Source organism: Crocodylus porosus, unplaced genomic scaffold (assembly GCF_001723895.1).
Source record: "Crocodylus porosus isolate Cpor-Errol unplaced genomic scaffold, CroPor_comp1, whole genome shotgun sequence".
NCBI classification, from domain to species: domain Eukaryota; kingdom Metazoa; phylum Chordata; order Crocodylia; family Crocodylidae; genus Crocodylus; species Crocodylus porosus.
Genome location: NW_017728907.1, coordinates 15,202,213 through 15,222,273, shown reverse-complemented (window position 1 = coordinate 15,222,273; position 20,061 = coordinate 15,202,213). Strand labels below are relative to the sequence as shown.

General features: G+C 45.1%; 1 protein-coding gene across 4 annotated transcripts in view; it reads left to right on the top strand.

The window, feature by feature from the left end:
• Window positions 1–20,061, top strand: part of PBX1 (PBX homeobox 1) — a 256,902-nt gene that overhangs the window by 209,896 nt on the left and 26,945 nt on the right. For 2 of the 4 annotated variants that reach the window (XM_019530844.1, XM_019530843.1), the window contains 3 exons: window positions 8,278–8,486; window positions 11,360–11,495; window positions 16,380–16,539. In XM_019530844.1, the coding sequence (XP_019386389.1) occupies window positions 8,278–8,486; window positions 11,360–11,495; window positions 16,380–16,539 (505 nt within the window). The remainder of the gene's footprint in view (window positions 1–8,277; window positions 8,487–11,359; window positions 11,496–16,379; window positions 16,540–20,061) is intronic. The other 2 variants (XM_019530841.1, XM_019530842.1) reach the window with 2 other exon arrangements.

Sequence of the window (20,061 nt, the reverse complement as noted above, 5' to 3'; positions counted from 1 at the left end):
GGGGGGATCAGCAGGCATTGGGGGAGTCACTGTTCCCCCGAGCACCGCCAGGAGTGACCAGGAATAACGGTCACAAGCTGGTAGAGGGCAGGTTAGGTTAGATATCAGGAGGCGCTACTTCACGATCAGGGTGGCTAGGATCTGGAACCAACTTTCAAGAGAAGTGGTGCTGGCTCCTACTCTGGGGGTCTTTTAAGAGGAGGCTAGATGCACACCTTTCTGAGGTCGTTTGACCCCAGTACTCTTTCCTGCCATGGCGGGGGGTCGGACTCAATGATCTGCTCAGGTCCCTTCCAACCCTACCAACTATGAAACTGCATTTTGTCTCTAGAAGTTGCATCTTCCCCGCACAGAACTTGCAGGGAAGTGTGGATGGGCCACATGCATCTGTCTCAAGTTGCATACAGATTTGCAGTATACTTCACCCTGTTACTTAAGAAATAGTATGTGTTTGTGTAAATTGGGCCTGCCCAACTTCCAAGTGACCAGGGGATGCACCAGGGTGAGCCACACCCCCACGCCAGGCTGCACACTCCACAGATACAGCCCCTGCTGCACTGTGCGCCTGTGCCTCTCCCCACTCTGACTCACATGGGTGCCCTACCAATGCACTTCAGGCGTTGTGCTCACCATCAGTTCCCCATGCTGAACTTGAGGCAGGGGCAAGGGCAGGAAGCAGTAGTCACAAAAGAGACAGGGAACCTGGCAGCCAGAGAAATGAGGGGAGTGGCAGTGGGGAGGGGGGGAGGGAGAGGGGGCTGCAACTTAACCCCTTGAGGGCTGTGTGCATGCAGCTGGGGAGCCCCACTGTAAATAAAGACCTTATCAAAGTATAAGTGTGCAAGGGGACAGAGTAAAGATTGCACAGATAAACTTCTTGCCATTGTTTCTTACCTGTTGAGTTCTTAACTTTTTAACACGTTGCCAGCGTTTCTTGTAAGTGCATGTGCTGAGAAGGTGTGGGTGTGGAGGAATGAGTGCCCTCACGCTTACTGACTTCTCTGTAAATCGAGGGCAGTAAGAACCTCGCAGGAAGTGCTCGACTGCTTGCAGAATCGAAACCTAGCACAGAGCAGCTCTCATGTCCTGCCGCTCAGATTGAGCCTCCCCTTGTTGCCCCGGGAGCTCCAGACGAACGTCCGCTCAGTGGAATGGCAGAACCAGTGATGGTCAGTCATCCCTGAGGGGAGAACCTGGCTTTAACCACATGTGTTGGTATTTCCAGAATCACCTCTGGGAAACTTGGCATGATTTTATGCTCCCAACTCCTTTACATGCTCCTGAAAGTCCCACCCGCAGTTCACTTGTCCAGACTTCCTCTGCATCACAGTCCTTTGTTATGGATCTCTGACAAACAGCCAAGTCAGCAAAAGAAGGGAAGTAAATGATCTAGTTTAGAAAATGAGATTGCCAGTTCCCTCTGGGTTTGTACTGAAGAAGGCAAATGAGCAAACCAGGGGGTTCCAGCCCCACCAGGTTGGCAGAGCTGTGAAGCATAGGCAGGTGGCACACCTGTTGCATACCAGTTGTTCTTTTTCTTACCTAAAGTCCATGTTGGTTTCCCCTATAGTTTGACTTCAGTGCTGGAGTCAAATTGGTACATAAAGGCTTAGGCACTGAATCCCTGAAGTACAGCTGCCTGATTTGGCTTTGGGGGGAGGCCAGTCATTTGTACAGTCTTGGAAGTCATGAGTCCGAGCTTAGGCAATAAGCATCTGTGCTCTGACATCACAGCATGTTGGACTGACTGGCTTTTCCAGTGTCCCCCATTTACCAACAGCCCCATTGTGTCCAGCACTCTCCAGATTTCCCTTTGATGTTTCTTGGTGGGACCCGGGCAGCTACCACTTTGTGCTGGAGATTCAGGACAATTTTTCATTCTTTAGTTCCCTTTTCTTGTCTATAGTAGCCTGTTCTTACTTCCAGCCATATTGTTCTTCACTCTTCCCTTGCTGGCTTCCAAAAGCAAAGAACAGCAGCTCTCAAAATCTGAAAGAGCTCCCATCATCCCAAATTGCTACCCTGTCAGAGGCAAATCATGGGGCTAGCCCCATAACGGCTGGTACTGGTCACTTCAGGGAAAGTCATAAGCTTCCAAATGGTGGATACAGCTAGAGATTGTCAGTGGCAGCTCCTTACTCATCCTCAGAAAGTGGTTATCGAGACACAGAAATTACTTAGGGATGGGTGAGTGGAGGAGGCAGGAGGATGCGTCACGCAGGGTAGGAGGGCATATTGGAAGAGGGGAGAGAGGTGATGGGATGCCCGAGAAATGCTGCAGTGACCTTCAAAGGAGCTCCTGGATTCCTCCCCAGAAGACCGTAGGCCACTAGCTCTAAATATTTTTGGACTCAAGGCACTTCTCCTTAGACTTAAGACACCCCTAACCTCTTAGTTTTCACTCATTTTTTGACTATGGGAAAATATATCAATTCTTCTGTTGCAAAGAACTTGGAAAGACCCCAGCAGGTCAGAACTTTTTTTTTAACACTGTGGATTCTTCTTTGAAATCATTGGGTTTATCTTGTGAATCGTGTTTGCACATCCAACAGTGCTAATATTGCATGAGATACCATGGCACCCCTGAAAGGATCTCTACACACCTCAGGGTGCTGCAGCATACTGATTGAGAATCACTACCTTAGGCAAAAAACAAGAGCCAGTTGGGGCCTGTGGGACCTGCTAAGAGGCCCCTTAGTTCAAATGTGGCTGGGATACATCTCTCACCTATTGGAAAGTGAGCTCCCCAGCTTACCAACCAGCTGTTTGATGGTTCTGTGTGGTTTTGGTATCTGGTTATTTGTATACAACCAGATTCCCAGCTGCTGCATCTTAGCAGGGCCTCTGTGATGTCAGATGGTTTGATAACCTCATTATGTTTTGATGCTGTGTTCTGAAAACATCATCATTTCTGAGGCTAAAATTGCACCCAACCTCTAGCAGCCTGTCTGAAGCCTTGGGAAACTGGCCAATCCACAAGGCAGTGCAGAAGCAGAATCAGTTAGCTTTCTTGGAGTGATATTTTATCCCAGAGGACAAAATAAATGCGTTCTGTGTGGCCTCTGGGAAAAAGTATTAAGCAGGCCCTGTAGCCTGCTGTAGTTGCAGAGGTATTCAGTACCTGTTAGCTTTCTTCATCTTGCAGAGCACCTTTGGGCATGCACATCCAACAGACTTCATTGGGACTGTTCAGCATGGGCAAGTATGGCAGACGCTAAACCTACGGAAAGGCCCGTTACAGCATGTTCCCCAATTTTGTACTATGGCTGCTCCTGTCTCTGCTTACTGGCTGGCTTGCTGCTGTGGTAGTTTTGGAGATGATCTCCCCTCACTGGGCTTTTCACAATATGTAGCTGTTGTCTCCAACTGGGTCTGCTCAGTTAACTGAGGTGTCCTGACAGCATCAGTTCCCACAGATCTGAAGTCATACTCAGGGATGCTTCAGTGGTCTCACAAGCTCAGGGTTCAGAATGAGGCACTGATGTCCCCTCCAGATCACAGCTAGCTGGGCATCTGGCCCACGACATGACAGCTGCCTGGGTTAGGGCCAATCTTTGGTTTCACAAAGGGGTCCTGATATTGTTGTGACATGACACAGCTTTTCCCTGAAATGTTGTTTTTAGTGTCTTTTTTTTTTTTTTTTGCTTTGTGTGGAGAGGAGACAGCCAGAAATTATTTAGTGTTTCAAAGCCAAGGCCTGGCTCTCTAAGTGCCTGGGTAACAAGCAATCTAGCAACACCCAACATGGAGGAAGCTCAGAGGAGAGCTACTTATGCATGGATAACTTGGGCTTTTTGTTGCTAGTACCTCCCCTTGGCTTTAGTGATATCCCCACAATGCCTCTAACTTATGGAGGTACAGGCAGTAAGTTGCTATATCCCAAACCCAACTGTACTGCAAGCTAGCTGAGCATAGCTATATTTTGGATGTCCCTAAGGAGATGGAATAGCGACAGGAGAGGAGACTCAACCCTTCATTAAAAAAGAGAATCGGAAAAAATCATGGTTTTGTCTTAGGAGTACATGGTCCAAGACCACGGGCTCTTCTGCATAAAGTGATCTCTTTTCCAAGGGTGATAAACTGACGTATCCTATCTGAGTGGCGGGCTGGAAATGCAGCCCAGGTTATCTTCTGTCCTTCTGAGGAAGACAAGGTTTGAGGGCTTGCCTGCACTGGTGTTACAAAAGGGCGGGGGGCGGGTGGCAGGGGCAGGCAAGTAGCATCAGCCCTGGGTGCTGATCCCTCCAGGGGGAAAGGGGGCGGGCAAAAAAATAGAAGTAGCTGCACTGCTGGACCAGCCACTGCCATGGAGCTGGATCCACAGCCAGTGATGCTGCCCTGTGCTGTGCTGTGCTGTGCTGCCACCCAGGGTGCTCAAGCATCACATTATGCCTCTGCTCATCAATACTGCCTCTGTGCAGGGCCCAGAAGCACCACCTTAAAGCCTGACTGGTTCACCTGCTTCCCTCTGCAAGTGCCAACTCCTAAAGCTGAAGCAATGTGGCTGCCTTAAAGTGGCCCTGAGCACTCTCCCAGCACTGCTTTTTGGCTCTCTGCCTGAGAGGGCTGCTCTAAGGTGGGTGTATTAGCTCCTTTCTGAGATTGGGTGCGTACGGGGTGGGATGTCATGGAGGTGCTTCCTGGTGGGCTGTCATTTGTACTACTAAGTAGGTTGCTTTCGCTGTGCCTTGACAACCCTGGGTGAGCAGACAGATCAGTGATTCCTGGAGAAGTAAGCTCTGGAAGGGACCTTGCGAGGGCATGTAATCCAACCTTCTGCCTGAGGCAGGATCATCCCTATACAAATCTGTTGTCTAACCTCTTTGGAAAACAACACAGTCAACCCTGACACAACACAAGACAGAACACCCTTACCTGCCAGTAGAAAAGCAGAGGGACTGTGGTGGCCAACATCCTGCTAGGTACAGGTTGTTAAAATACTCTCACGAGATCCCAGAAGAGGACCATGACCCACACTGTAAAGGAAGGCAAAAACCCCTACGGTCCATACAAGTCTGACCATAGGGTAAAATTTCTTTCTGACCCCAAATATGTCAGTTGTTGTAACCCTGAGTGGAGGGGCAAGAACCTGTAGCCAGGAACCTCTGGGTTTAAGACCCAGCAGGAGCATCGGCACACCCCAACCAAAATCCCCAGTCTTGGCTGTGGCCAACACCCAATGCCTCTGAGGGAGGCTTCAAAAATAAAATAAAAAACCAAGCAAACCCTGAGCAATGTAGCAGCAGGAGAGGAAAAAAAATCCCCTCCCAGCCCCATGCGGCAGACAGATTGCTGCAGTGGGCAGAGAAAATGGATTTTAAAACAAATGCAGCCCAATCTTAAGCCCTGCTGTGGGTGGGAGAGAGGAGCCAGTGGGCCCAGGAAATGGGAGCGTGAGCGGCTGGGCGGTGCTGTGCCGTCAAGTCGCTAATTCCAGTTATTACCTGCTTGCCCTTTCATGTCAGGGCACCTGTCTCATTCTGTCTGTGCTGCTTTAATTATTATCATTATTTGCTTGTTATTGGATGTGCTAAAAACCTGCAGCAGGTCTGTGTCACATCTGCACTGAGAGTGAGGTGATGTGCATCATTTGGGAGGACTGGACTCTGCCCACCCACTTTCTCATGGTCTCTCTCGTGTCTTCTGAGACCTTCACAGCTGCAAAATTAGCATTTTCTTGTGTCTACAAGCCAAGGGCAGAGCATTTCATCCAGTTCCATCATCTTCCTACATTTCATGGACTCGTAGGAGGTCATCTAGGTCATCCCCCTGCTCAAGACGTGATCATTCCTAGACTAATGTTCCTCTAACCTGTACTTCTTTGCTGCTGACTCCAATCATTGAGTAACATTTGGTATCTCTTTCTTCCTCTTTGGGGAGAGCAATTAGAAGTTTTGGACCATTCACTAGAACCAATCTATAGCAGAGGTAAAGGCTCCCGTACAGGCATTCAGTTTCCCTGTGTGAGTTGCTGCTCTCCAAGGAGAAACTGTGAGTGGACAAATATTCAGGCTTTTTCTCCCAAAGTAAAAATGGTCACTCCAGGAGAAAAATAACCTGGGAGCAACCAGGGTTAAATCCTCTCCCCACAAGAGTTTCTTCTGGGAGAACAAATGCCTGTTCATGGTGAAAATGAGGACAGTCCAATTAGAATGGCAGTACCTCCTATGTATATGACTATGGACAGATGGTTTCACTGAGAAGGAACTTGAAGAAAGTGTTTACACCATAGCACTACTTATTGTGAATGCTATGGAGAGTGCTTCTCAGAATAGCAGGCTAGTATAGTTGGACTTCTGCTCTATCTGCCAAAGGACCCTAGTTCTGATTTGGTGAAGTACATCTGGTATTCGTCTGGCTCTTCTAGCCAGTTCCAAAGCAGTAATATAGAGACACGGGTTTTTCAGCCTTCACCCAGTACAAAAGGCTTTGAGCAAGCCACCTTCCACCATTCTACCTGGTACCAAAGAAATGGGTTCATCTCCTTTTCCTCAGCTTGGGTTTAGGAGATCCTCCCAGAAGCCCTTTCTCTGCCTGATAGGGCTGAGAATTTTTCCTTCTCCCAGTAGACATCCAACCCAAATCCTTGTCTCCTTGGTCTCCTTTATTTCTGTCCTAATGAATTCCCCCAGGGAGACCATCTTTCTCTGTATTCCTCCTTGCTGCTTTCTGGGGACAAGGATAGTGTTTTTCTTTCCTTACAGGCTTTGAACTTCTTCCCTGCCTGACTAGATGCATAGTTCCACACCCCATCATGGGCCTACCAGGGTGATCAGTAATAATAGTAATTAACACTCTACATCTGCAAAAACAGCTGTAAATCAGGACCTGCTCCAAAGCCCACTGCCAATCAGAGAGGAGGCTGTGGGCTGAATATTCAAATCTATCTGTGGGACTCATATGGCCTCCACCACTGTGGAGTCTGAGAATCGCAGAGTCTGTAAAGCACTGTCCTTTTACAACATCCCCTGAAATCAGGAAGAGTTTTTTCTCCCTTGTAATAGATCAAGGAACTAAGTGATCTGCTTGAGACCACAAGTCATTTTTCAGCTGAGAGGGAAATGAACTGATGGATGCTGCCCTCTTTAACCAGTAGATTACCCTTCCTCTCGGACATCTCCTACAGGTCCTGAAGCCTGTACCCAAACGGGCTTCTCCTTTCTTTGTTCTGTGCCTCTATTCCCCATAGTGCCCATAGATGCTACATAGTTAATCTCTGGAAATATTTCTCACTTAATCAATTTTACATGTGCACCCCCTATCAGCAAAAGGAAACTGGAAGGAGTTGAAGTAAGAGTTAGATAAAAGTGCTAAGGGAAGAAGGGATTGACATATGAAAAGAGTTAAAAATTAAATGTGTGTAGTGACGGTGAAGAAAAGGCATTGTGAATCTCTGCAAAGGTCTGAAGGATGTGAGCACCCAAGGAGAAGTGGACGAGGTGCGGTAGAACTAAGTGTCTTGCATCCGAAGGGAATTCAGGGCATTAAATGGGAGATATTACAGAGGCAGGAGAAGCTTTGCTGCCTGTAAGTGATTATTTTAAATCCTAGACTAGACAAAACAATAAAAAACCTGTGTGCTATGGGAGCCCACCCTGCACAAACAGAGCATGTCAACATGAGACAGTGCTGTGCAGTAGCAGCAAACTACTGTTTGGTAACTCTCTGCTAAGGCACAGTAGCATTGCTGGGCATTGAAGTTCATTGCAACTGTGCAGTAGCGTCTGAAAAAACCCCATGTGGGGATGGTACTGCACAGTAACTCTGGTTACTGTGCAGCCACCGCTCGTGTAGATGCAGCCACAGACAAGCAGACAAGGTGCTTGTTCTGAAGTCGACTAGAGTCCATGAGAGACTTTCTTTCAGCCCTTGATGGCTTCTCAGTCAGGCTATGAATGCCCGAGTAGTCACTGTCCAGTTTGCTGTTAGGTTATTTAGTGCCTCTTCGCCGGGAAAGACAGCTTGAGACATTCTCAAAGGGAGGCTCTCATCCAATTTCTTCCCTTGGCCTTGGAGTTTCCCTTTCAAAGTCCTTGTGACCATTCCAAGATCGTCTTGACCATTCACCTTAGAGGCTTGTGACCATCTTCTGTTAAAAATAAATAAATAAAGACAAAGTGCTCCAGTGCTGTGGCAATGGGAGTAAGGACACAGCAAGGTAGTCATTCTGACTACCTGTTAATGGGTTGCATGGCTACCCCATGTGGGGGCTGTTTCCTGTAGGTGCTTTCCTTGCTGACACTATCGAATGACCCTCCGATTCTGGGGTTTCTTTTGTGTTTCTTGCCCTCCCAGGCCTGCAACGAATTCACCACCCACGTGATGAACCTGCTGCGTGAACAGAGTCGGACCCGGCCCATCTCGCCGAAGGAGATTGAACGGATGGTCAGCATCATCCACCGCAAGTTCAGCTCCATCCAGATGCAGCTTAAGCAAAGCACGTGCGAAGCCGTTATGATCCTACGCTCACGATTTCTGGACGCGCGGTAAGTTTGCTCCCAACCCAGCCCAAAGACAATGCCTTGTGTATGCTTGTGGGAGAGGTCTTGAGTAATGGACCTGAGTAATAGAAAAGGATGGAGAAAGTTGGATATCTAGGACACTGGATCAATTCAGTGTGGCCAGAGGTGAAATAACCTGAGTAGAAGATACTGGTGTGTCCCAGTACCAATTCAGCTGTTTTAGCACAAGGATCCGTATGGATCTGGCCTGCAGAACCTTTTGAGCTTGCCTGTGGACATGTGGCATTGGGCAGTGGGGGGCTTTGGCAGCAGTCACTTTCCCTGTGCCATCTCAAGAAAAAGCAGCAGAGTTGAGCACCTCCTCTGTGCCAGAAGCGAGCACTTTCCTTATGCCCATGCAGGGAGAAGTGGCAGGCATAGGGAGAAGCAACAGTGGCGAGCATAGTGAAAAGTGGTGGCAGCAGGCTCCCTTCCCTGTGCTTCTACAGGGAAAAGTGGCAGTGAAAACATAGGAAAAGCCCATGTTAGTGGCTGGGAAAAGCAGTAGTGGCAGCTGGATTCTAGGATCTGCCAGCCCACCTCTGATCTGACCTGAGTCAGTCTGGTCAGCAGCTTAAAAGGTTGTCAGCCACTGTTATACTGATATTTGCGGGGTGATCCTGAATTAGCTGAAAGAAAGATTTGTTTTAGTTTGGCACAAAGAGGAGTCAAGCTTCCCAGGATTTCAGCTGAGACACTGGTGGGTTAATGTAGTGGGAGGAGGGAGAGAGTTTGAACCCCTGGAGAGGAGGGAGGAGTCAGGCCAGTTTAATGTGTTTAGAGTGAATCTAATTCCCAACCCACACCAAGGACCCTGGGAAGAAATCTCCTTCCTCAAGCTGCTTTACACCCCAGCTCACAGCCAGCTGCTCAGCATACTCCTAGGCATGGAGCTGGCAGGTGGAGGCAGATCATAGTGTCCTCGAGGGCTGGAGGAGAACAGGCCCAGAGCCAGTGTTGAGTGCCTTAGTGCAGGACAGTGGTGCTGGCTATGCTGGCAAGCCATGCCCCTCAACGTGTGCATGGGGGGCGGGGGTGGGATTTGTAGGGTTGGAAGGAAGTACAAGGCATTTTGCGGCATGTAGGGGAAAGGTGGATCAGGGCTCCTACTAGGTTGAAAAGAGAGCAGGAGAAAAAGGATTTTTCACTCTTAATGTTGCAAGCAGGAAGGGCAGAACTCAATGTGCCCATCATGGCCAAAAGTAGCTTTGGAAATGGCTAATGGGTAGTGAAGCAGGGTTAAGCTGATAGGGAGATCGAAAAGGAGTCCTAGGGCTAGTGGGTCAGAGATATGAGAGGGAAGATCTTGGTGTGGAGTTATCAGGATAGGGTGTCTCCAGATTGCATGGAGAAGTCTCGTTTCCTGAGTGAGGGCCTTGTAGCAGCCAGAGGAAGGTGTCTGCTGCTGAAGAAACTCAAAAGTAGTGGCCAGCCAGGGGGCCCTTGAAAGAAGGATGAGATGCAGCTTGAAGTGCTAATCTTTTCCCTGAAAAAAAGAAGGGGAAACTCACAGACTATTTTAACTATTCCTGGTGAATAGTGTGGAAAAATATTTCCGGAGACTGCAGGGACAGGAGTAGGAGAGGCCAGGAAAGAAATCCTATGAAAGACTGAATATTGTATATTCTGTGTATAAGGGGCAACCTTCTTCATAGGAGATGGGACAAGCTGAGTGTACCTAGGTCTCCCACTCAGCACAGGCTGCCCATTATCTAAAGTGCAGTATCTTTTGCAGCAAGTGGGAAGCAAATTTTTCAGAGAGGAGTCTGATTTCTGTGTGGCAGGTGGAAATTCTGTTGCAGACTTGAGTCAGTTAATAAGTGGAGAATTGCATGGGGTTAAAGGTGAAAGAGAATTTCACTGCTGTAGCTGTTACACTCAGTGTTTATCTTCTCATTCATTTCCCCTTTAATTTTACTGCCCCACATTTTAGTTTGTGCAGCAGACTTTTCCACTGAAAACGCAGACTTTCCCTTATACAACTGTTGGAGGAGGAAATGTAGGTTTGGACGTCTCTGACAGGGTAGGTTATGAGAGGCAGTTGCCATTTCAGCCTCTGAGAGGGAGCTGGCTTCTTTGATGTCCAATACATCACTAAGTTCTCTGTCCAGTGTTGCTTGTAATACCTATTACCATTAAAGTGAGGGTTATGGTCTTTTATAAAAGTGGGTCTTTTATAAAACCAGCACCTTGTTCCTCAGCTGCTCCGCACAAGATGGCCTATTTTATGGACAATTTATATTCCCACAGGTGCTCATACACCTCTGGGCAAGCAAGTTGGATTCTACTTTGCCTTGAGCTTCATCAGCAAAACAGGGAGACGCAAGAAGCAGAAAGAGCACAGCTGGGTTTTGAAAGCAGGAGGCTGGTATCTGATAGCTCAAACAGATCCCGGGAGTCAGGACTCTCAGGTTCAGTTCCCAGCTCTGCTAATGCCTTAGGCAAATCATTTAACTTTTCTGTGCCATAACAAATGAATAATAATAGAGCTGCTTCCTTCACAAGGCCTTGCAAAGTTTAACTAGAGGAGGTTTGCAGAGTACTTTGAAATGGAGAAGGAAAGTAGTATTCATTTCCCAAGTGGAAGTCTGGACTGGCAGTTAGTTAAATGTTGATTTTTCTTATCAACAGGGCTCGTTTGCTCTGGAAGCCACTGAGAGAGAAGAAACTTAAGCCTCCCAAGAGGTCATTTTAGGTGCTTTCCTGATTATAACCAATCAATTTGTGCTGCCTCGGCTGAGGGCAGCAGCAGGAGTGAACTAACCTGGGCCTGGTGATTATGGATTAAGCACATCCAAGGCTCCATCCCTCTTTCTAGGTTATTAGCACTGATTCTTATTCATTTTCTCCTTCTCAAGGCGGAAGAGAAGAAACTTCAACAAGCAGGCTACGGAAATCCTGAATGAGTATTTCTATTCCCATCTCAGCAACCCTTACCCCAGTGAGGAAGCCAAAGAGGAGCTAGCCAAGAAATGTGGCATCACAGTCTCACAGGTAAGGGCACAGCGACATGAGCTTAGAGAGTAGTGCCAAAACAGCAACAGGGTGTTTCTCATGCAGGGGGCATATCTTAGGTGAGTTGAGTTCCCTCAGTTCTGATGGCTTAATAACTGGATGAGTGCTAGATTTAGACCAAGGAGCATTCTGTGTGCGGGTGGCCAAATTATGGGATCAGTAGACTTGCAGGAAGAGGGGGTACAATGAATTGAGGTAAGTGCTTGGATACCAACAAAGCAAAAGATGGCTAGGATAGCAAGAGATTTGTAAGAGGGCAACAGAATAGAGCCAATGTAGATCTTACCCGGGGGGGACCTGGGTGAAGGTTCCTTGGATGGGGAATTTGGGCAACAGGAGCTAAGCAAGACAGCCTGGGGCTTTACAGGGAAAGGTCTGTGTCTGTAGAACATTCAGCACCTAATGGGTGCTCCCACCATCTACCCAGTGGATATATTAAACAAGCACAGGGACTGGGTAGAGCATTTAACTGATGGCTGTATATGAATAAGGCCCAGGCAAGAGCAGTGGAGGCTGTGGGCTATGTAGGGAAGTAGCCGGGTTATTTCTGTCTGTCCAGAAGAAACATGCAGTGTATAATTACTCTTGTATTTTTCTGAATGTAATGCCTTCCTGTAATGCTGGTGCTTGTAATTTCTCCATCAAAATGGGATATTCATTAAATATATTCTGGTAAGTAAAGGGTAGTTGCACAGCAGCTGTACCCCTTGAATTTAAAGTACTCACCAGCATGCTGATGTAAATCATAAGTAGTAGAGTTGAGTTTTAAGCCTGCACACTGTGGGATGTAATTTAAGTAGCATCCTTTCCTTTCCTCTCTCCTCTTCTTTTCCACCTACAGTATTTATCTGCAGGGTTGCTTGACTGCAAGCCAGTCAGCATGGCCCCTGGAAGTCCAGCTCCCAGCCATTCCCTGTCTTCTCCATGAGCTCTCCCAAATCAGTGTCCTTGTGTTCCATCCTGTTCCCAGACATCTGTCTGTGATGCAAGTGGAGTAACATTCAGATGAAGATGGGAAATTCTCCACCTTCTTGTAGTTGTCTGGTTTCTCTGGGGATAGCAACATCTAATTAGATACTGTAGTCAGTATATAGTCCTACTAATTGCTTGCTCAATGTTCATTTAGTGATCATCAATCTGTGATCATATCTGATACATTAGAAGACCCAGATGTCTTTCATTTCCTCCCACAACTACATGCAAGGAATAGGATATACTGATTCAAAGAGAGCAAAAATTGTCTTGAAGTTTTCTTTTGTTCTTGGAATTGACCCCTCAGATACTTATGGGGTTTAACAAATTTCAGTAAACTCTTTTTTTAAAATTTGTGTGCTATCTCTGCATTCCATTGTGCCAGGAGGAAAAGAGCACATTTCTAGCACAAAAGCTGTTCTTTGTGATGTCTCTGACCCTGCCAAAGCAACAAAATATGCTTCCTTGTTCAGAAGGATTTCTTTTCCTGCAGAATTTCCCATATGGTTTTTCACACAAAGATGGTATTTGAAAGGGGTTTGTATATGGGCCAGATCACTATTACTACCTCTTTGATGCCTACATGAAGATACGGAGTGGCCTGAAACTGTAACTGCAAGTTTTGTTCCTCTCACCTGTTTCAGAGTTAGGCCAGGTCACTAGTTCATGAATTTTAAGACTAGATGGGGCCATTTCAATCATCTAAGGTGACCTCAGCACAGCCCACAGAATCTGCATCTGGCTTTATCAGCTGGTTGAATTACAGCATATCATTTAGAAAGACATCTGGTCCTCATTACTTTCACAGGAGTCCTCAAAGGAACATTTAGGTCTTACTGAAAGTGTCCTTGGTGAGCCATTCGTTGGCTCTTACCCCCACGCCCAAAAGTGAAACAGAATTTCAGACAAATTTGGGCTAGTGAGAGTGCCTTTTTGCAGTGTCAATTCCCATGTCATGGCCCCCTTCCATGAATATTTGAATACTGTAAACTCAAGTAGTTCAGATGAGCATTTAAATTTTGTGGTGATCTTCTAGGAGAACACAGAGGGCCAGAACCTGCTTTACTTATTAGGTACCTAAGTCATTCTTTGAACACCTAAGGACAATCTTATTCCATCCTGCTTCAGTCTGAAAAATCATGAAGGTGTCTGCTTTTGTGACACACTTTTATCTTTGCTTTAAGGCTTAGTCTTAAGGCACTGAGGAAAAGGAGGATTAAAAAATGTTAAAGTATTGAGAGGAGTGGCTGGATATTTGTTAATTTCCTGTGATGGTAGCTGTAGAACATAGACATTTCATGATCTTTGTTTGCCATAAAGCCTCGATTACAGGTATCCATGAGAACTGTGGTTCACAAACTTACTGATCTATTAAAGAAACCATTTTTTTGGTGTAAATATAGAATGCTTTTGGTGTTGCTGATTGAATAGGTATGTGTCTGACCTTGCTTGGTGATGCAAGAGGTGATAGATTTAATGACAGACACAGGGACTTCTTGTTGTGAGAGGACTTTTATTCTTCAAACAACATATTCTGCTTTCACACCATCTCTGTTTTGGATAATCATTTAGAAGTCTATTCATTTTTGACAGGATTGGCCTTTCTTGTGGAGTATATGAACAGATCCTGATAAAACCAGAGGGAGCCAAAACCCTTCCAGAACTCAATCCCAAATATTTCTGATGTTTTAAAAGTTCTGTGACCTCCCTTGATTCCATGGCTATGGCCTCGCTTGATTTTGAACCTGACAGACAGGGCACAGAAACAGGAATTAGGATATGTAGGAATTAGTCTCAGCTTTGCCACTAACTTCTGGTATGATTTTAGATGAGACCCTTCACAGCTGTGTGCTGCATTTTCCTCATTAGGGAAATGAGGATGACACCCTCCTGCATTTTATAGCACTTTGAGGTTACTAGGTGCTATTTATTAGCATTGCTGCCTGGTTCTGAGCAGGAAGTGTCTGCCTGATTTTGCCAACTCAGGATTTTCTATATTGTTCAGCTGAGCATCCAGACCTAAACTCTTGGGAGCTTATTCAGATCATTTGGGGCTTTCCCATCACAAACCCTTTCAAGATTTTATACAATTGATTTCAGTCTACCTTCTCTCCAACCTACTGTAGGCAGCAATTACAGATTGAAAACTAGCCAGTAATCTCTCTCCAGGGTGCCCTCTGAGATGAACTCTTTGCATCGCTGCAGACCACAGGGGCCAGATTCTTCACTGGTATTGACTTCAATAGAGCTACACTAATTTACATCACCTGTGCATCTCACCCATAGCTTTTCTTCCTTAAATAATTCTGTACAAGTTTGGCCAGTATTCAGATAGGTCAGCCTGTCTCCTTTTGAAAATCTTAAGATTGCTAAGGAAACAAAGCACATACTCTACACTTGAGTACAAGCATTTATGGCTCTCTCTTGCTTACCCCATCTTTGCAGGGTCCCTGCAAGTGGCCTCATGAGGGGTGGAGATAAGTGATCTGAGCTGACAGCATGGGGTTGAGAATAGCTGGTGCTGTTGTAGGAGGAGGAGGTGTCATGGGGCACAGCTAGAAACTAGAATGGAAAGAAACAGGAAGCAGAGCACCAAACATTCAGTGTTTTCTGTTTCCTTCCTTGTCTACATCCAGCTGTACTAGTTTACTTACTGATACAAGGTGAATTGGTACAAAACAGGTGCAAATAGGATTAAGTGTGTCCATACAGGGTTTTGCACTGATTTATCTAAAGTGGTTTAAATTGTATCAAGGCAGCTTTTTTTTTTTTGCATGGGCCAGGTCAGAGTAACCTACACCACAAGCCATGGCTGTACGTGTAAATTCTTCTGGGACATGTTATAAAGAGTAGCACAAGCTACTGTAGAAGACAGAGGCTTTCATGAGGGCTGTGTTTAGCAGAAGGGAGAATCAGACCTTCTTTGTACATAGAGCTGGCATTCACTCCAGGACACTGTGAGGATGCCCACAGCTTAGTTCAAGGTGCAGCATTTTGCTTTTTTTAAAGAGAAAAAAAAAAGGGACTTGGACAGTGGGGTTTACAAGATCAATTGGAACAGAAATGCTTCATGGACATCCATATCTTAGTAGATTTGAAAATAATTAGGGGGTGGATGTCAAAAGCACAGACAAGATTTAGTCTCCTGTTGAAAGCTAACAGGAGCTGAGCTAGTTGATTTGATATGCGTCTGAGTATCTTTCCCTTCTCATTATGAGGTCTTACTAGTAACAAGTAAAACAGTTATTTTTGTTATTGCTGCTGTTTTTCTTTTAATCTCTGTATTGCTAATTCATGCCATTCTAATACAAGTGCCATAGTGCTTGATGTTTTCTTGAAGTCCTAGCTCCTGGAGTCCTGTGATTCCAGGAGAATTTCAGCTATCTTTTAAAGAAAAAAAAATAGCGGCAGCTCTTGTGTTTGCAAAGAAAAGCATGATCTGAGTGCACCTCAGAAGCTCAAAATTCAGAAGACAAATGAAAAGAACCCTCATATGTTGTTATGAGTCTTTAAATATCAAGAGTTTAAGCCAATTTCATGAGTATTGGAGCCTTTTTTATTATTGAATGCTTGGGATTGGTAAACAAGGTTCTTTGGGTAAATCTGATGATATCCTTTATGGGACCAACTCAAGTAGCTGGAAAATTGGTATTGGTACTACTGTTATCCTGACCTGTGTCAGTTTTGTTGGCCTTCTGTTGCTCTGGTCTCTGTTTGGGATGGAGTCAGTAGGTGGAACCTTCACCCTGTCACACTTGATAATAACGGTAATGATGATGATGATAATACCTGCAATGCTTAACTTGCCTTATTCCGCTTTCCTCATATCAAGCAAAATTTATGAGAACTGAAACTTCAACTTTTTTTTATCTTTTCTTGAACTTGCTCTAGGTATCAAACTGGTTTGGAAATAAGCGAATCCGGTACAAGAAGAACATAGGTAAATTTCAAGAGGAAGCCAATATTTATGCTGCCAAAACGGCTGTCACTGCTACAAATGTGTCAGCCCATGGAAGCCAAGCTAACTCACCCTCAACTCCCAATTCAGCTGGTTAGTTTTTTTTTTTTTCCTTTGGGTTGTTATTGTTCGTTTTTTTGTTCGTTTTTCCCTTTAATCTCTGTGTTTTTCTTCTTTTCATTTTCAAATTTTGATTGGCTCCTTTATGTGTAATTTTTACAAAAAAAACAAACAAAACAAAAACGAATGGAGTTGGGTTTTTTCTGGTCGTGTTTTTCCGTATCTAAAATTGACGTGATCGTGCTGCGTAACTGACAACAACTTGTTGGGGTTTTTGCATGGAAAAAATTGAGTTGCTTGCTCCTCAGAAGAAAAACAATTTTCCACAGACAATTGGTTTATTTGACCAGAGGCCAAAAGCATGAGTGACCCTGATAAATAAGACCCAACACTTGCAGGATGTCTCTGCTCATGCTATTTTTTTGTCTGCTATATGTGAACTTTGATTTTTCCCCCCCCCTTTTTTCAGGGTGGTTTACACAGGAATGTCTAGACCCATATGCAAGTATTTGTTCTCTGTGAATTTTGTTTTCCTTTTGTATCAGTACTGGCAGAAGATTCTGTCTTCAAGGAAATCCAGTGGGGTTTCCCTCCCCTCCCCTTTCCCTTTTGTACTGTTTGTTGTATTTTTCATTTTGTTTGCTTCAGGGGACAAATGTGTGTTCAATCAGTGCATCTTATCCAGATTTCAGCTCCTCTGCTAAGGAACAATTATGTGTCTCCTGTTCAGTTTTAGCATCTGTGTGTGCCCAATGCCACCAGATTCAACAGTTATGCCAAACTGTACATTTTTTTTACTAATGGTGCTAATCTCCAAAGCTACGGGAGATTTGGGACCTAATTAAAAGAAAAAAAAAGGTTAATGTGATGGCTGCCATGTGATTTGAATTATATGTGTATATGCCTATTTTGTTTTAAAAGGGAGGAGGGGAGGAAAACGTGGACCTATTTGGTTATGTGTCTTTAAGCTTGGTTTATTATTATGATACCCTTTCTCCAGGGCATGAAGTGTGCGGTTGTCAGGTACACTGCTAAATGAAGGGCACTGATGCAAAAAAGGGAGGCAAGGCTGCCTACAGGGACATTAAATGGGCCATTGGTATTCTGACATTGCTGAAACAATGATTATTCTTATTAGGCAACATTTATACAGTGTTGGGCTATTTGCATGGCTTTTTAAGGAAATCTGAAGAATCCAGTCCTTGCCTAAGTGCAGAGAGTCTATGTTAGACCCAACACATAATGGTGGAAATGTGAAGACGGTGGAGAAACAAGAGACAAACGTTAAAACAAATGAAATAATGTGAGCTAGGTTATATAGTGTGTGAGCCCCGTGATTCGAAGAGAGGCGCATGGGGAATAATATTTCTTTGTTTCTTACTGTTTTCCCAAATGGTCCCTCAGGGGTTTGAAGGTTTGGTGTGTTTCCAATGCAGGCCTTTTCTTAATGCCAGTTTCTCCTTTTAGCTCAAGGGGATGAATTCTATGCTGTGGCTTTAAAGATTTCCCACTTAAAACCTGCTGATGGCCCTCATAAGGGGTCAGTATGTGATGTAACGGTAAGATCTGAAATGGATATCAACACTTCAGCCATAAGTCAGCCTCTGTCTGCTGTGGGATAGGTTTCCAGGATTTACTGCAGGGTTTTCTGCACCTTCCGTTGAAACAACTGCTTCTTGGCCCCTGTGGGAAAGAGGTTATTGACCAGGTGGACCAGACAGCTCCTTCGTTCCTCTGCTCTTTGCCTATCATACACGTAGATTTGTTAATAACATAGGGTAGTGCAGCATGGCTTGATTCCACTCCCTGGCTTGCTATTCGTTGGGGCATTTGGAAACATTTGGTTGAACTCTGGAGCTGGTTGTGCTAGAGTTACTCAGGAGGGATGGCTTCTACAGTGTCTTTCATTTAATTTGAATACTTACTTGTATAGGTTTAGGTGCTCTTTGCAAGCTGTTCTCTTAATAAAAGCAGCTGATCAAGCTATGAACCTTTTGGCATTAACTATTAACCTATTAAAAAGCATTGAGTAAATTCAGCAGAATATATACATGTGCATTAATAAATTATATCTTATTTTACTTTTGATACTGAGGTGGGGAATTTCAGAGTCCAGACTCTACACAGACTTGTAACTAAGATATGCAGCTTTCATTTTCCTCTTATTTTGAGGAATTGGTTCCAATTGTGTTTGATCCAAAGCCCACTGAAGCCAAGGGAAAAGGCTCCAAGTGACATTAATAGGCTTTGGATCTGGCCCGTATCCAGCATAATAGACATTTCTCCAACAGCTGCCCCACTTAAATAATGCTACAATTCAAGTCTCTTTCTGTGACTTTCCCTGCAGGCAGTAACATGGCTGTTTAAAAGATAAATTGTCCACAAGCCTGCAGTAAACCACTAAGATAATCCCCTGATAACACTATGCTTTCAAGGAAGGACAGACATCCTTGTTGGTAAAGCATATGATTTGAACTCCTGCCATTGACTCTCCTAGGGTGGCTGTCTGCACTCCAAAACTGCCTACCCTTTTCCCATCAATAATGCAGTGGCATTGCTACCAGTAGGGATACAAGTACTGGCATTGGTAGCACTCCACTGACTTTGTCTTTGTCCCATGAAGACCTTCCTTCCACTGGACAAGGTCTCTGTGACCTTTGGGTGAGTCATGTCACCTCCCTAAGCCTCAGTTTCCACATCTCCAAGATAACGATTTATGCTGTTTCACATGGGAAGTAGTACTTATTAGGCTTAATTGATGTGTGTCTTTAAAGCTGTAGGAGATCCTTACATGGAAGATGCTAGGTACCATTATTCTGGCTGGCCCATTGTATAGTTTCATGTTCACAAAAGGACACTCCCTGGTGCACAAATTGCATTGTTGTTGGTGGAAGAGCATCATCAGAGACAAATACTTGTGTATTTTCATGACATTTTAAGGTGAATACTAGGTATTTTGGTAATATTTTGATATGCCCTGACAGGATATGGGATTCCTTTTGCCCTGTGTCATAGGTGCCCAGTCTTCCTTTCTCTTCAGTGGAAAAAGAAGGCTCCTGATCCTGTCCCTTTTTTTCAAAAACAAACCTAGATCTTTGGAGTGTGCATGTCCCTTGCTGGTCCCTACTCTCACTCCCCTCCCGAGAACCATGAGCAGTAATATCCAAAATCATGTGATGCCTGACCTGAAGTATATGTAAGTGGTGACACAAGCAGCAAGAGGCAGCCCTTCACCTGACTGATGTTTGTGCTCCTCAGCCCCAGCTAGCCATTGCCAAGCGAGTCCCTTTTAAATCAGATGGTACTGGGCTTTGAATGCTGTATGTCCTCTCTCCTGTGGAGCCTGAGCACAGAACCAAGGTGATTTGACTGACTGAGTTGTTTCTGGTTATAGACACCATCTATTCATTTTTGAGGGCCCATGTTTCAGATGCTCCTCTCCCTGCCTAGCACTTCCTTGTCTCTTCAGCCTAGAGCCTGTTTTGCCAGGTACCTCACCAAATACTTTCTCTTTCTTATAAGAGAAGTGGTCCTCAGTATTTCTTGGCTCATAAC